Raw genomic sequence first — 14,217 nt, forward strand, 5'->3', positions numbered from 1 at the left:
CCGTGCCAGCAACACCCTCGTGGTTAGCTTCATGGGCCTCTTGTGTAATGAGGGTGCTAATCCATGCTCTGTAAGGGACCAAGGGCACTCTCGTCTTGAACTGGCAGACACTCTGGACCCTGCCATGGCACCACAGGAGTCCTGAAACTTTGCTCTGGCTGACGACGAGTCTGTTCAGAGTTGTTACAGGAAATGTGACTCCTTTCTGGGAGGCCAGGCACAGGTCTTGGAATGCAGTTTCGAGCTCGTTAACTGTCAGGGCTACCTCCCACCTTGCTGGAACAGGGATCTTTTTAACCTTAGCCAACCACTTCTTCACGGCCCTGCGAACGTAGGCAACTACTCTACAGAGCTTAGCTAGAGAGCTGTACTTCGTTGGGTTCACTTGGTCGATGAGTGCAGCTCCCCACATTGCCTCTGGTTCGTCAGATTCATTTGAGGTTGAATCTGTTTTATTTACTTTTGAATCTGAAACTTCACTGATTCCATCTGTGGTTGCTTGAGCATCACTGACGGGACTTTTTCTCATGGCCACTTTCTTGGCCTGGGCTCTTGTGAGAGTGGCAGAGAAGGCTTTTCTCTGGAGTTTGCTCACAGTCTCTCGAGCATCAGCCGCCACTTCGGAAGCAGATTTCATTGGCCATCCTTCGACTGGACCAGACAGGAATGCGGGGCCTTGTTGCCATGTGCTCTTTCCATCAAGCCGTTCAGGAGAGGATCCTCTTGTGAGCAAATCAGCGATATTGAGCTCTCCGGGGATCCACCACCAGTCACCTACGGGCCCAGCCTTCTGGATTTATCCCACTCTGTTCGCAAAGAAGGTCTGGAATCCGTAGCTCTCTCTCTGGATGGCTCCCAGTACCGTCTGACTGTCAACGAAGTGGTACCACCTTTCCACATCTATTCGACCGTGCTTCACCACATAAGCCTTCAGGCGTGTGGCAAAGACAGCCCCGCAGATTTCAGCCTTCACTGCATCACCTTTTTGGTCAAGTGGCGTCAGCTTGGCCTTGGATTCTACCAGTCGAGTAACCACACCATCAGGTGTTTCCCACCTTAGGTACAGCACAGCACCATAGGACTCACAGCTCCCATCAGAGAATGTGATCCCCCAAGGTTTACCTCTCCAGCCGGAGGGTGTGAGACTTCGGTGGAATCTGACTCTACTCAAACGGATGTATTCTTTGAATAGCTCTATGGCCTTCCCACGGAGTTCGTCAGATAAGGGCTCATCCCAGGTGTCCCTGGTCAACTTGCCAGCTTCCTGGAAGGCTCTTCTCACAAGGATCACACCTTTCTGTTTCAGAGGTGTAGCCAATCCAATTGGGTCATACAGGCCGGCGACTTGGCTCAGCAAACCACGACGAGTCAATGGGTTCGGTGTTTGGACATCCACTTCCTCCTCTGTGAGGTTGACTTCAGTCCTCATCTTCTTCCTCCTCTTCGAGAAGTTAATGGACCCCATCACAAAGAGCTCATCGTCTTGCACGAGGTACCCAACCCCCAGGGCTTTGTTATCTCCCTCCCTTAGCTGGTTGGGCAACACCAACGCCACTGACTTGGTCACTGTTTCTTCCTGCCTCCCACCATGACCAGACCGGACCCAGGGTTTGAGGTAGAAGCCTCCTGTCTTCAGAATCCTTTCCACCCCATCTAGGATCTTGTCTAGGCACTGCGGGTCATTGTGTGATGTCAGGAGATCATCGACATAAGAGTCTTCCTCGATGATCCTTCTTTCTTCGCTCATGTTTGAAAACTGGGGCAACCTTGCAGTCTCCCGCATGGCCACCTGTGCGATGCATCCTGCAGGCTTGTCCCCCATGTTCACTCTCACAATGGCGTAATCTTCAATCTCTTCTTCTGGGGAGTCCCGCCACAGGAATCGATGCACGTGAACTTCTTGTTCCTCCAGCCACACTGAGTTATACATCTTAGTGATGTCCCCAATGGCTGCATGCTCCCCCTCTCGAAACCTGAGAAGTACCGCCCGGATGGGGTTGAGAACATCCGGGCCCTTGAGCAGAATACTGTTCATGCTCACCCCTCTGAACTCCTGACTGCTGTTCCAGACGAGGCGCACGGGCGTGGTCACTGAGTGGGGGTTGGGTGCTGTCAGGTGACTCACCCACCATGTGGCACCGTTCCAGCTGTCCAACACGTCTTTTGTGAGTTTCACAGCAGCCCCCCTCTCGACCATCTCGTGGACTTGCCTCACATAAGCCTCTTTCCAAATGGGGTCTCTCATGAGCTGCTTTTCTGTCTTCAGAAACGTAGCTTCCACGGCCTTCCGGTTGTGAGGAAGGGAGGTTGGGTTCGCTTTCCATGGGTATTTGGCGTCCCAGTGTGGCTGATCGCTGTGAGAATCACTTTCTCTGAAAGTCAGGCCCGCCCTTATTACCTCCAGCTCCTTCTCATCAGCCAGGGACATCTCTTTCCCACCCGGAGAACACTTCCCACACCGACATCCCCCACAAGCAGGATTACAAGCAGCTCCAATGCTGTCCCATTTCAGCCACTCGAGGATTTCCGTGTTGCATACTGCTGTTGAACAGATTTCCAGCTCACCTTCGCATTCCAGGAGACCTCCCGTCTTCCCCACGGCACGCTCTTCGACCTTGACGGCTAGTGACCTCATAGAACATGCAAAATGAGTCTTTGAGTGCTGTGTGGTTACCTCTATTTCTTCGAAGAGTTGAGGGTGCGTTCCACTCACGATCTTCCCAAGAGGACCGTCTCACAGCACAAGGTCGCCAACTCTCCGCAGACTCTGTGGGGCCAGACGTCCTTCTCTCATGCTGATGAGCAGGTCGATCCTTTTTGGACGAGCTAATTCCCCCGGCTTAACTTCTGGGAAAAAGTTCTCCAGCTGGTCAGATGCTATTACACGATGAACTTTGGCGATGTCCTCCATCCCGTAGCAGATCAGTTCATGGAGCCTCAAGGTACCTCGAGATGTCCACACCTTAATTGTGACAAGGTACCGTTTCGTTTTAACTTTCACCTTCATCCTGCCAACACCATACACAACAAGTGAGATGGATTCACCAGTTAGTCCAAGGCTCTCTGCAGCTTGATGTGTAATGTAGTTGGTATCAGAGGCGAGATCTACCAAGGCCCCGAGGCTGTCACCTCTCTTTGTTGTGACAGGGACGAGCATCATGAGGACTGGGTGTTCCCCTAGACCACTCTGTTCGACCAAGTTCTTACCGGGACGCTTTGTTGACGCCTTGTTGGTGCAGGCTCTGCGAACAGCTTCGAGCTGCCGTGGAGTTAATCCCAGCTCCGCGAACAAAGCCTCTTGCTCCTCTGTTGGACCGCAGGTTCTCTTCTTCTTCTCTCCTTCGTCCTCTCCCATCACAGAAACCTTCTTCATTTGTGCTTTTGGGCAGAGAAAGTAGTGGTGGTCTGCGGGATTACCATTTTCCCTGCACTCCTCTTTACGACAGAGAAACCTTGGCGTGCACGTACCGCCAGCCTCATGAATACCCAGGCACTTTGTACATGCTTTTGCCCTCTTCAACTGAGCTTTCTTCTCCGCCAGGTGAGCTTTCCTGAAAGTTTTACACCGAAACAGCCTTCCTCCATGTTCCACATCACCACACACAACGCAAGGAGACTGCTGGGTGTTTCTCTTGGTGTCACTCGCAGTAGTTTTAGTGAATGATGTCTTTACATTCCTCCTGTCACTCATCTTCTCCCGGTAGCTCGGTTTCTCAGGAGCATTGGTAGACCATGGCTTACTGGGGAGCAGCTGCTCCAACCTCACGAGTAATGACTTTTGATCACCCAGGAATAATAAGAACCGATCTAGATAATTACCTGGGTAAACACTGCTGCTGGTGCTTCGTGCACACATAAGCCACTCTCTTTTCATGACATCAGGGAGTTTACTCTCCAATGATCGGATCACAAGCGGGTTTTGCATAGCTTCAACACAGCCCAGGTCTCTGAGATCCTGTGCTGCTCTTTCCACCGCTAGGATTAATTCTAACATCTCTCTTGGTTGGTGGTTCTTTACAGCTGGTCGTGATTGTAATTCCAACACGATTTCTTCTGCTGTTTGTGCTCTATCACCATAATGGTTTTCAAGCTCTCTGAAAATGTCATTTGCATCTCTGCAGCGCATCAACCTGAGTTTGTCTTTCACAACATCATCTATGCTGTCCAGTAGATGGAGTTTTTTACACTCACGTGACCCCGTTGGTTCTGCTTGCACTTGAATACACTCCCACTCAGCCTTCCAGCGCCAATAGTCTCTTCTATCCCCGGAGAACTTCGGCAAACTTATGGGCGTGAGTCTAATTTTGGGCCGGGCAAACTGGAAGGTATTACTCCCTGCATCGTATGCCCCGGAACCACCTTGAAACATGTTGCTATCTTGCCTCACGCTTAGGTTGGCGTAAGGTGCAGCATGGGCACTCAATGGTGGAAATGTGATGGCTGGGGGCACAGCAGAACCGTCACAGAACCCACCTCCAGATTGTTGTGTCTGTAGTGTGGGCTGTGGGGTTGGTGGGTGCATACTGGGTACAGTAGCTGCAACATAACCACTCTTTGGAGGATATGTAATGGCTGCAATCTGTGGAGCAGTAACTTTGGGGATTGCGCCACTAGCGGCGGTAGGCAGAACTTTGGTAGGTGAGGTAGGACAGGTAGTGGTTACAGGTGAGGATGCTGGGCTGGCTTTAGCCAGAGTAGCAGGTTCGTTAACCACACCGCCTCCCTCCGAAGCTTCACCCTCCTCGCTGCTGTCATCACTCCCATGTTCTGTGCCATCCCTCTTCATACTCTCATGATCACGCTTGAATCTCCATTCATCCATCAGTTGCTCCTTGTCCTCCTTTAATGACGACAAGAGCTTCCATCTTTCTTTACCGTGCGGGCGATAGTCTTTCCAGGGATGAACAATGTGAGTGAGCTCAGAGAGCTTTCTGTCCAGTTTACTGGACTCAATGCTCTGCTGCTCCCAGGGCACGACTTGGCCTTTCCACTGTTTCTCAGCCAGAGTAAAAGCTGCTTTAAATTGTGTCACAAGTTCTTCTATGTTCTGATCTGAGAATTTGGACCACAACATTTCCATAAGCTTTCCCTCAATCTCACGGTACTTTTGCTCACAGAAGGCCCTCTTTTTCACAGCATCTTGTAACTCATCATCGCCCCCTGGTGACTCTTTCTCCTCCAGTGCATCAATGTAGTTGTTATTTGCATCAAGAAGTTTATTATAATCTTCTTTCACTCTTGATAACTCTTCAGACAACTCAGTTTCATTTAATCTATCAGCACTGACATTTAGACGGTTAACACGCGTTGTAAAAGCCCGTTGTGCGTTTGTGCGTCTCTGTTTCAGACTTTCCAAGTCATACTCGTCGTCCGCCATCTTGGATTCCGGGTGAAACAAACCGCAGTAAAACGGTTGTTTTACAGTGATCGCCTTGTTACTCACTGCCCTTAACGGTCCCGTCGGCTCGTGGCTTCAGCCCCCGTTGCTTGGGTGGTTTTGGTGGCTTTACCCGCTCTCGTCGCGCCGTTTGGTCTCCGCCGGGATGCGTCTACTTCCCGGCCGCCCATTCAATTCCACTCGGCGCGCTGCTCGCTCTCCGCCCGGGGCCGTCTACTTCCTTCTGCGGCTCCGACGGCGGTTTGCAACTGTCCAGATTTCGACCAACTACCTTCTGTAATTAGCGGAATGCCCTCTGGAAGGGCTGCCAAGAATGCACGGCGGAGGTAACTCGCAGATCAACACTTTATTTTCACACATGCATCTGATGATCTTGCAGGTTGCAAACCTGAAACAAACCCCACAATTCCACATCAGTCATGAAATATTGTGCCCCATTATGCCATGATTGTTCTTAACTTTTAACTCACCGACACCGTGTACACTCTTGAATGAAAACCTCCCAATGAACGCACCACAAACCACGCCCCCTTACGGCAAGCTTATATACACAAATCCCTCCCACACGCATCAACCACCCGCACGTGTGAGCAAATAATGAAGAATAATCAAACACAAATATGCATCCTTCTTATAAAGCTAACAAAAATATTTCTATCTCTTCCCTCACTGGAAAGTTATACAGTCACGCTTTGGCCGAACGCCACCTTCTTACCTAAGGTGTTGTCACGGCGAGCCGGCCAGCCCATTTAGCTCGCTCGATACAACCCCCCGTCGGACGACGCAGGGGGCCGGTCAGAACTCCTCTGCCCAGTTAGGGCCCTGCGATGCTATATGGCAGCTACAGCGGATGTGCGGGCGTCAGATCAATTGTTTGTCTGCTACAGTGGCTGTCGTAAGGGCTCTGCGCTGTCCAAACAGCGCCTGTCCCACTGGGTGGTGGACACTATACGTCACGCTTATCAGGCCGCGGGCCGGCCTGTGCCCCAGGGGGTGCGCTGCCACTCCACCAGGGCGGTGTCTACGTCGTGGGCTGCCCTGAAGGGGGTGCCCCTGGAGGAACTGTGTGCTTCCGCATCCTGGACGACGCCTGGCACCTTCTCCCGGTTTTACAGGCTGGATGTTGTGCCTCCACATCCGCTGCGAGTGGTGCTGGACCCTACAGAGGCGTCTCAGTAAGGTGGGTGCCTGGCTTCCTCGTGACTGAGTTGGCATTCATCATTCCAGTGCTTTCAGCACCGCCTCTGGCAGTCAGTAGGGATGAAATAGAACGAGAGTTACGTATGTAACTACTGTTCTATGAATCCCGGATGACCGCCAGAGCGCTCTGTCACTCGTAATCCTCGTAGTACGCGAGAAGATTCCGTAGGAGCCGATTCCGGGTCAGAGAACCGGTATTTATACGGTTCCGGGGTTACCCGGGGAGTCACGAGTGACGTGTGTTGGTATAAATACTCGAACTACGCATGCGCGAAGGGAACATTCCAGTGCTTTCAGCACCGCCTCTGGCGGTCATCCGGGATTCATAGAACCGTAGTTACATACGTAACTCTCGATTTTGGGGCTTGAAACTATTTGACATGTTGTAGGTTGAAAAGATTTGTGGCATTTGATGAGCTGTGGTGGCAGCAAGGAAGGATTATCAGCTCATTAGTTTGACAAACCCAGGCGTTTTATTGTTACAACAACTAAGCCCACTGCGCACTCCAGCGCTAACGAGGTGCACAGGCCGCTTCCTTCCCCAAACGACCCCCCTGACACACGGTGCTCAAAACATGAACACAAAAGTAAAAGAAAATGTGGCAACAGCACACAAACAGTAAGCAAAACACAATCATAACAAAACAGAACACAAATAAACACCACAAAACACACAGAACAGCCCCGAACCTGGCCCAAAGCAGTCCTGCTTCCCGAAAGCCAGACACAGTCACTGGTACAGCAGCCCCCAGCGGCTCCCACAGTCACGACAGAATGATAATTCTGTAAAAAAAATAAATAAATAAAAATACCAAAACTATCAATGAAAGAACTGATTAATCTGCAGTAATACCACATAATGCCTCTAGATGTCATGATGAGACTAAAAACTGTTCATAAAACATTGTAACAGGTCTCAGTGCATGTTCATCAGGCTTCTGTTGCTCTGTATTTTCTATCATAATTATCTTTGCTTGGTCCTTTAGTTTTCCTTGGCCATATTCAATAAAGACAAAACAGGAAATGTAACCAAGCATTTCAATAAATATCAGCTTAAACTTATGAAATCCTACCTGAATATCATGACTATACACATTTATTTTTGTTAAGAGTACGACAGCACATTGTTACAGTTGTGTTTTCTGATATAAAATACAGAAAAAAAAATCCTTCAGTTGCGGCTTTGGTTTACTTTGTTTCAGTGCAAAGAGACTGAAGTGCATTATAAAAAGGTTTGCGCTGAATTTATTATCATACTTTTTAGAATTTACAAACCACATAAAAAATAGGTACAATTTTGACACTGACATTTTTAATGATACAAAATGTAGCAAAATGTCATAAAATCATGTCTTCAGTTTGTGGTATTTTGCAGTTTTCCTGCATGTTGATGCATATTTACTATCACAGTCCAGTTTTCATGCTCAGGACATTTCAAAAGTTTGCTCGTTTTCACTCCAGCACCACTGATCTCTCAGCTCGGATCGAAGTGTTTCTGTCCTCTACATTTACTAAAACATTCACATCCATTGTACATGAATTATCAACAGCATAACTCCCAATGAGGTTTTATACTTTACAAAGTCATTCTGTAGGCTCCACATCAAATTGAATTATTTCAAAGTTACACAAAATATGAAAAATACTTTTTGTCAGATCAACATGACATCAAACTTCAAAATAATGCAAGTACATGACAGGATAACTAATGTTACAGTGAAAAAGGTTTCAAACCATCTTTACATATTCAAAGTAAATCATTTCATTAACAATTCTGACTTCTTGTTGATCAGTCTGTTTCAAATGTATTACATTTAAACCGGTGTTATCTCCATTATGAGGAACTAGTAAAAGTAATGAGATAGTCGGGATAGGCCTGGTTATCGTTGAATACAACAAACATGCTGGGATTGTCTGTTCTGTCAACAACAGAGTCATAAAGGTCGTGGCTGCTTCGAGACGGAGGGCATCTCATGCTGCTGTTTCCCTGAGTGTAGCAACCCGTCAGCACCCGGGCCAGAAACATGGTCTGAGAGCCATCAGCTCCTGGACTTGCAAAGGAAACTGAGTAACTGGCATTCACAGCGAAGTAGGTTCCATGACCAAGGGCAGTACCTGGTAACATGAAACAAAAGAGGTTATTGTACATTTATGCAAGAATCACATATATACAAGCATGTATACAGACTCTCATTATTTTATTAAATCACAAGTACTTCTTTAGATTTCAAACCAAAGGACCATTACCATTTTTTCCAGAGAAGCTCCTGTTGAAACCGTGATTCATGATGGAGCCACAGGTTTCTGGACTCGTCCCGTGGAACAACCTCCTCTCTATGGTTCCTTGTCCTTTGTTCTTTTCAGAAACGTACTGTTTTTGTACTCGATAGGTGCGACGCAGGTGAACGTTCTGCAGGCGCTCAATCTAGCAAGATAAACACAGGTTACCTTGAAGATCTCACAGATTAACACCTCGGACTCACATTATCATGTTCAAGCAGCTGTAAGGAAAAGAGCCATCTGATAACTGATTCTGACCATCAGCTGTAAAAGAAGCATGGCGAAGTGTCACATGTTTCCACATCTGGGTGAGGGTTAGGGTTAGGGCTAATCCATTTTCGCTTGAAACGTTTCTAATTTTTGGAAAATTGTTAAAATTCATGCTACATTATAAACCCCTGCCAATATTTCAAGGTATTATGAAAAATCATTCACAAATTCAGTTTGTGATTACATGCAATGTTATCATAGATGGACAAGTTTGATAGATGGTTCAGATACAAACCTTTATCACAGTGTTGTTGGCAGTTCGTTTGAAGGAATAAAGCACGGTGCGGTACTCTGTTGAACTTGGCTGCAGTGGCACCACTTTCAGGTTTTCCCCCGTGCTCATGTTGTCCCAATACAAAGGAAGTATGAGGTCTGAAAAAAGTAAGACATTTTTGAAGGACAACTTGTTTTGTATGATTTCTAAATGACAAATTCCCTGAAGAATGGTGATATTTTCTCTCCAATTAAATACAATTATCACTCAGGAGGCAGTCATAAAACCTAAATTAAATCACAATTCTAAAGCTTTTAACTGGCATAACAGTCATGTAAATCACCAGCTCAGATTTCAAGTTACTTTTTTGACTAAGATGTGTCAAATTGTCATCGTATTTGTTTACCTGCCCGATTCTCCAGTCGTTTCAGCATTGTTGTTCTTCCATTTCTTGTGGCCTCCATCCTCTGCAGATCCATGCTCCATTGGTGTCCCTGTTTATCCACAATGCCTTTTGCAACGTCTCCCCTTTCCAGGGCATGGCGTGCCGCTTTCGGGAGTTCCTCCCATTGACCATAAAGGTCCAAGATGCACCAAGTCACGAGAGCGTAGAGATTTTCCTCCTCCTTTAATTTCATTTCTCTCCGAAGAGGAATGGTGGTTTCAAGCATCTGCACCACCTTATTGACTCCAACTTTTAACCCGCTCACCGTCAAACCGCCCTGATCATCCTCCTGAACATGGAGAGCCTCGGTCTTCAACAGCTCCTGCAGAGCCGTCACATCCGCCTCGGTCAGGTACTCCAGGTCCTTCTTGGGGAAGGTTTTTGTGGAGCAGTGAGCCTGATAGAGGTCTTTCACTTTATTCATGGCATCGTCAACATCCTTTCTGCAAAGACCCAGGAAGAGGAAAACGCACTGTTCTCCAGTGAAACTGCTAGAAGAGTGGCCTGGAATGAACTCAGGGGGTTGCTCTCTCTGCACATCTCTATGCTGAAGAAATGACTCTGCCAAAAGAAAGAAAAAAAACACAAAAAAGAATGAGCAACCACAACAGAATGAAAGAATTCATTTAAAGAGAAGAAAACAAATGAGGCAGGAGTTAGTCTCTTCATTACCTGAATGCATCACACTGTGTGGAAAAATTTGCTGGAGATGCTCTTCAAATGTCAAGAACAATACATCCTCCGAGTCCTGGGGTTTGATGATGATGTTGATGGTGGAGAGCGAACTGGACGACACAGATGATCCAAACCCATACAAAGCTTCAGTGAGCACTTCGAGGGCTGTGTCCAGTGGATATTTTAACAGTATTCCAGGCCCAATAATGGGAAACGCTAACGAACTCAAGCCTTGCAGAGTACATAGATCCAAGCACTGTCTGAGTCCTCTTCCAAGAGCCTGTAGAAAGACGGTATTCCAGCAGCTTCAGATTGGGTTTAAAATGGTTGAACTTCAAAACGAAACCTTCATGATTTGGGAATGACATTCTGGTTGTCTAGACACTGATTGTTGGGGTATTCATTACAATAATCAAGTATGTATTGCCATCTTTACAAGCATGCTTCCATTAAGCTGACCTTGAAATTTAATAAATTTATTTCCTTTTCCAGTCATATTTTCGTCACAGCTCCTACTTTACCTGGACACTCATGCCTCCAACTCCATCCCAAGGTAAACACTCAATGAAGAAGATCTTTGAGCAGCCCAGCGATGGAGGACCGTCAACCTGTAGAATGTCTCCAGGAGCGAGTCTGCAGTTCAATGCCAGAGAGTCGAATTTTGATTTCAGTGCGTTCCCAGCTTTCTTCAGAAGGCAGTTGCCAATCTTTGTGGAAGTCAGCCGTATGTTGACCATGGGGACGACCAGAACATTCACCTTTGAGGCAGGCAGTGAAACAAAGTCAAATCAGTTAATGCATTGTTCTAGTTTTGTGTTACTTGAGGATATACTGATGAAAATTAATGGAAATGGTCAAACCTGCTCATCTTCCAAAGAACCAAGCTTGATGGCTACATTGGCTTTGTTGATTGGAGAACTCACATTGTGAGTGGTAGCAGTACCACCAACAGATCGCTGTTCCCTGATAATAATCCGGAAGGAGTGCTCAACCAGCTCGTTGCTGTCTTTACCAGTTGTCTGATAGTATCGCTGAGCTCCTGAGCCTTCCAGAACCAACGTGTCTGACGTCAAAGAGGCCAAAGCTGAAAGTAAAGCCTGCTTGGCTTCTTGAACTTTGCAATGGGGACCAGACAGGATCACACAAGGATTTGGTAAAGGAGAAACTTTAAAAGTCACGTTGGGTGACTTGATACCAGTCAGATCTAAGATTTTATCGAAGCATTCAGCGAATTCAGGATTTGACAGGTTCACTGTATCTTGACTCATCACTTGGTTCAGCTGATAGTTTTGAATAAAGTCTTTAAACTGAAGCACATTTGCACTGTAGCCCACAAGTCGTACTTTTTTGGCTCCATTGATTCCCGGGATGAAGCTGACGTCCACTCTGAGCTCGTCACGGTTTGCTTTGCTCTGGGCTTGATTCAGGATGTCTTTCAGTTTGTCCAGATGTGGAGAAACTGCTGCAGCTCCCTCCAGCTGGATGGTGGACACAGTCAGATCTTTCACCAGCGCTTCCTGGACCTCGTCCAAAGCATCAGCGGACAGGCTGGACAGAACCAGGTCCGGCCTCATCTCTATGGAGACGGGATTTCTAAAGAAGCGAGCTTGGTATTTGGAAATGGCGCCACTCAAATTGATGAAGTTCAGTAAAGGTGTTGGGAATTGAATATTCCTTTCTTTGATTTGGCCAATGAGTTCATCGAGCTTTGTGGCTCCAGACTGCACCTCATCTTCCAGGCCTTCCAGGACGATGATGCCTTTACCTCTGCTGAGCTGAACATCTGGATAGTGTGCACGCAATTCATGACAGAACTCATGTTCTATCAGTTTTAGCTGATTCTCTGTGATTGGCTTTTCCTTTCGGATCGGCAGGCTCTTTGTCAGGATTGCGACCCTCTCTTTCACAGCCCCTGCTTTCCCCACAATCACAGGATATCCGCTCTCTCTGTACACCTTGATGTCTTCATTCACAAAGGACAGATCCTGCAGTAACACCTGGACTTGCTTTGCCTCGACTACATGATAGCAGTCATACTCCTCGGTGATGGTGACGATGATCTGGTTCACTTGCTGCTCCCATTTCTCTGTATCACCTCTGAAGGCTCCTCCAGAGCCCCTCTCCACATCTCCCCTCACCACAGCCTTCTCTTCCTCACAGTTCAAGTCCACCTCGCAGCTGATTGAAGAGAGTTGTTTTTGTAGATATGTGAAAGCTTTGGGATTGTCTGTCATGTAGCGCAGGAGGAAAACATCCAAATGGTAAATCTTCTCAAGACTTTTCGAGTTTGTTTTTGTGAAAATCTGAGGAATAAAAACACCCAACAGATATAATAATTTTACAATGTTGGTGTAGGTGTGATAACTGATAATAGTCATACATTTCTGTCATAAAGATTACAAACACTGTGGTTGTTTAATTGCTAACAGGCATTACCTCACAAATCCAGGGCTGAAAGTAATTTTTGGTTTTAGGATCTGACTACATGAAACCATAGAAATGAGAAAACTGTAGTGTTTCTCTGTGTTTGGGTCTTTTGCTGATAAGTGAACGCAGCTATGACTCACCAAAATGATACTATCTGTACACTGGCTACAGCGGACTGGAGATTCAGAAAATCTCCATCTTGCTGTTTACATGTAGAGAGAAGGTACGGAGCCCCGCAGGTGTCAGGGTGCAGAATATTTTATGCTATTTTTTTTTTTATTTTCATATCGGGCTAACATACAAAAGGTTAGAAATACTTGCTTCACTTGCATCCAATGGATTCATATTGAGTCTAAAAGCCAGCACACACTACAAGATGATCGGGCTGAATTTTGCCCCATCTCCTCCTCCCGATCGAAGCTGACAAGGTGTTGGGAGTATGCAAATGAGTTTGGGTCCGTGTGCAGTGTGTTCAGAGGGATTTTTTCCAATCGGAGCCTCTTAGATAATGAACATGTTTAATATTTCTGATCGCAAATCCTGTTGTGTGTGGTGCCCTGGAGAGGAGCCGATCAGCTGAGAGCCAACCTGTCCACAGCCTCGGAATAAACCTCCCTGATTGGCTGAACAGCTCCGCTTCACCAAAGTGTTGATGCACTGCTTAAAAAAAAATCCCCTCTCAGCTGTCAGAGCTGGAGACATGTATATGTCTGTGAAATATATTCATTACATATGAAAATGAAACAGAAAAGTCAGAGCTCCTAAACCCAGCAGTGCAGAAAGTTAGTAATTAATCCTCAATATTTGTATCGCTCCTGGACGAGCTGTATTTCCTTCATTCAGATGCAAACCCCGATCTAATACATTCAACTGCATCTCAGCAAGTCCTGGAATAATTCCAATGTTTTAATTCACCTCCATTATTCACAATCACGGAAGAATGGGAGAGAAAAAAGAAGACTTTCCAAGGACTCCATGCCTTCAGAGAGACAGAGCGAACATAGAATGAAACTTTTCCCTAATCAAAGCTCAATGTATTTTTGTTCTGGCTTAAAATGTCTAATCTGGACACAAAAAAAGGATTTAAAATATTTATTGATTTAAGTAGCTTGTATTTTTAACAGACTTTCACTAATTACTTATTTCTACTGCTCCACTCATGAGTCAAAAGTAATGAAAAAAAGAAAAAAAAAAGAATAAATAAGCTGAATTATTATGAAATGCAGGGGTAAATTATAAGAAAATTATGTGAAACTATGGTTCCCTCTTCTGTACTGTACCATTTAAACTTTCTGACAGATACACTCT

The 14,217-nt window shown here is 46.3% G+C and overlaps 2 protein-coding genes across 4 annotated transcripts in view; both read right to left on the reverse strand.

The window, feature by feature from the left end:
• LOC115385912 (protein mono-ADP-ribosyltransferase PARP14-like) overlaps positions 1-14,217 on the reverse strand; it is a 53,959-nt gene that overhangs the window by 20,620 nt on the left and 19,122 nt on the right. The gene's annotated exons all lie outside the window — the stretch shown is intronic.
• LOC115385920 (protein mono-ADP-ribosyltransferase PARP14-like) overlaps positions 7,157-14,217 on the reverse strand; it is an 11,615-nt gene continuing 4,554 nt past the window's right edge. For all 3 annotated transcript variants that reach the window (XM_030088017.1, XM_030088016.1, XM_030088018.1), the window contains 7 exons: positions 11,343-12,785; positions 11,004-11,240; positions 10,480-10,762; positions 9,769-10,368; positions 9,384-9,520; positions 8,846-9,023; positions 7,157-8,713 (listed from right to left, as the gene is read on the reverse strand). In XM_030088017.1, coding sequence (XP_029943877.1) covers positions 8,433-8,713; positions 8,846-9,023; positions 9,384-9,520; positions 9,769-10,368; positions 10,480-10,762; positions 11,004-11,240; positions 11,343-12,785 — 3,159 coding nt within the window. In that variant the 3' untranslated portion in view covers positions 7,157-8,432. The remainder of the gene's footprint in view (positions 8,714-8,845; positions 9,024-9,383; positions 9,521-9,768; positions 10,369-10,479; positions 10,763-11,003; positions 11,241-11,342; positions 12,786-14,217) is intronic.

Source organism: Salarias fasciatus, chromosome 3 (assembly GCF_902148845.1).
Source record: "Salarias fasciatus chromosome 3, fSalaFa1.1, whole genome shotgun sequence".
NCBI classification, from domain to species: Eukaryota; Metazoa; Chordata; class Actinopteri; order Blenniiformes; family Blenniidae; genus Salarias; species Salarias fasciatus.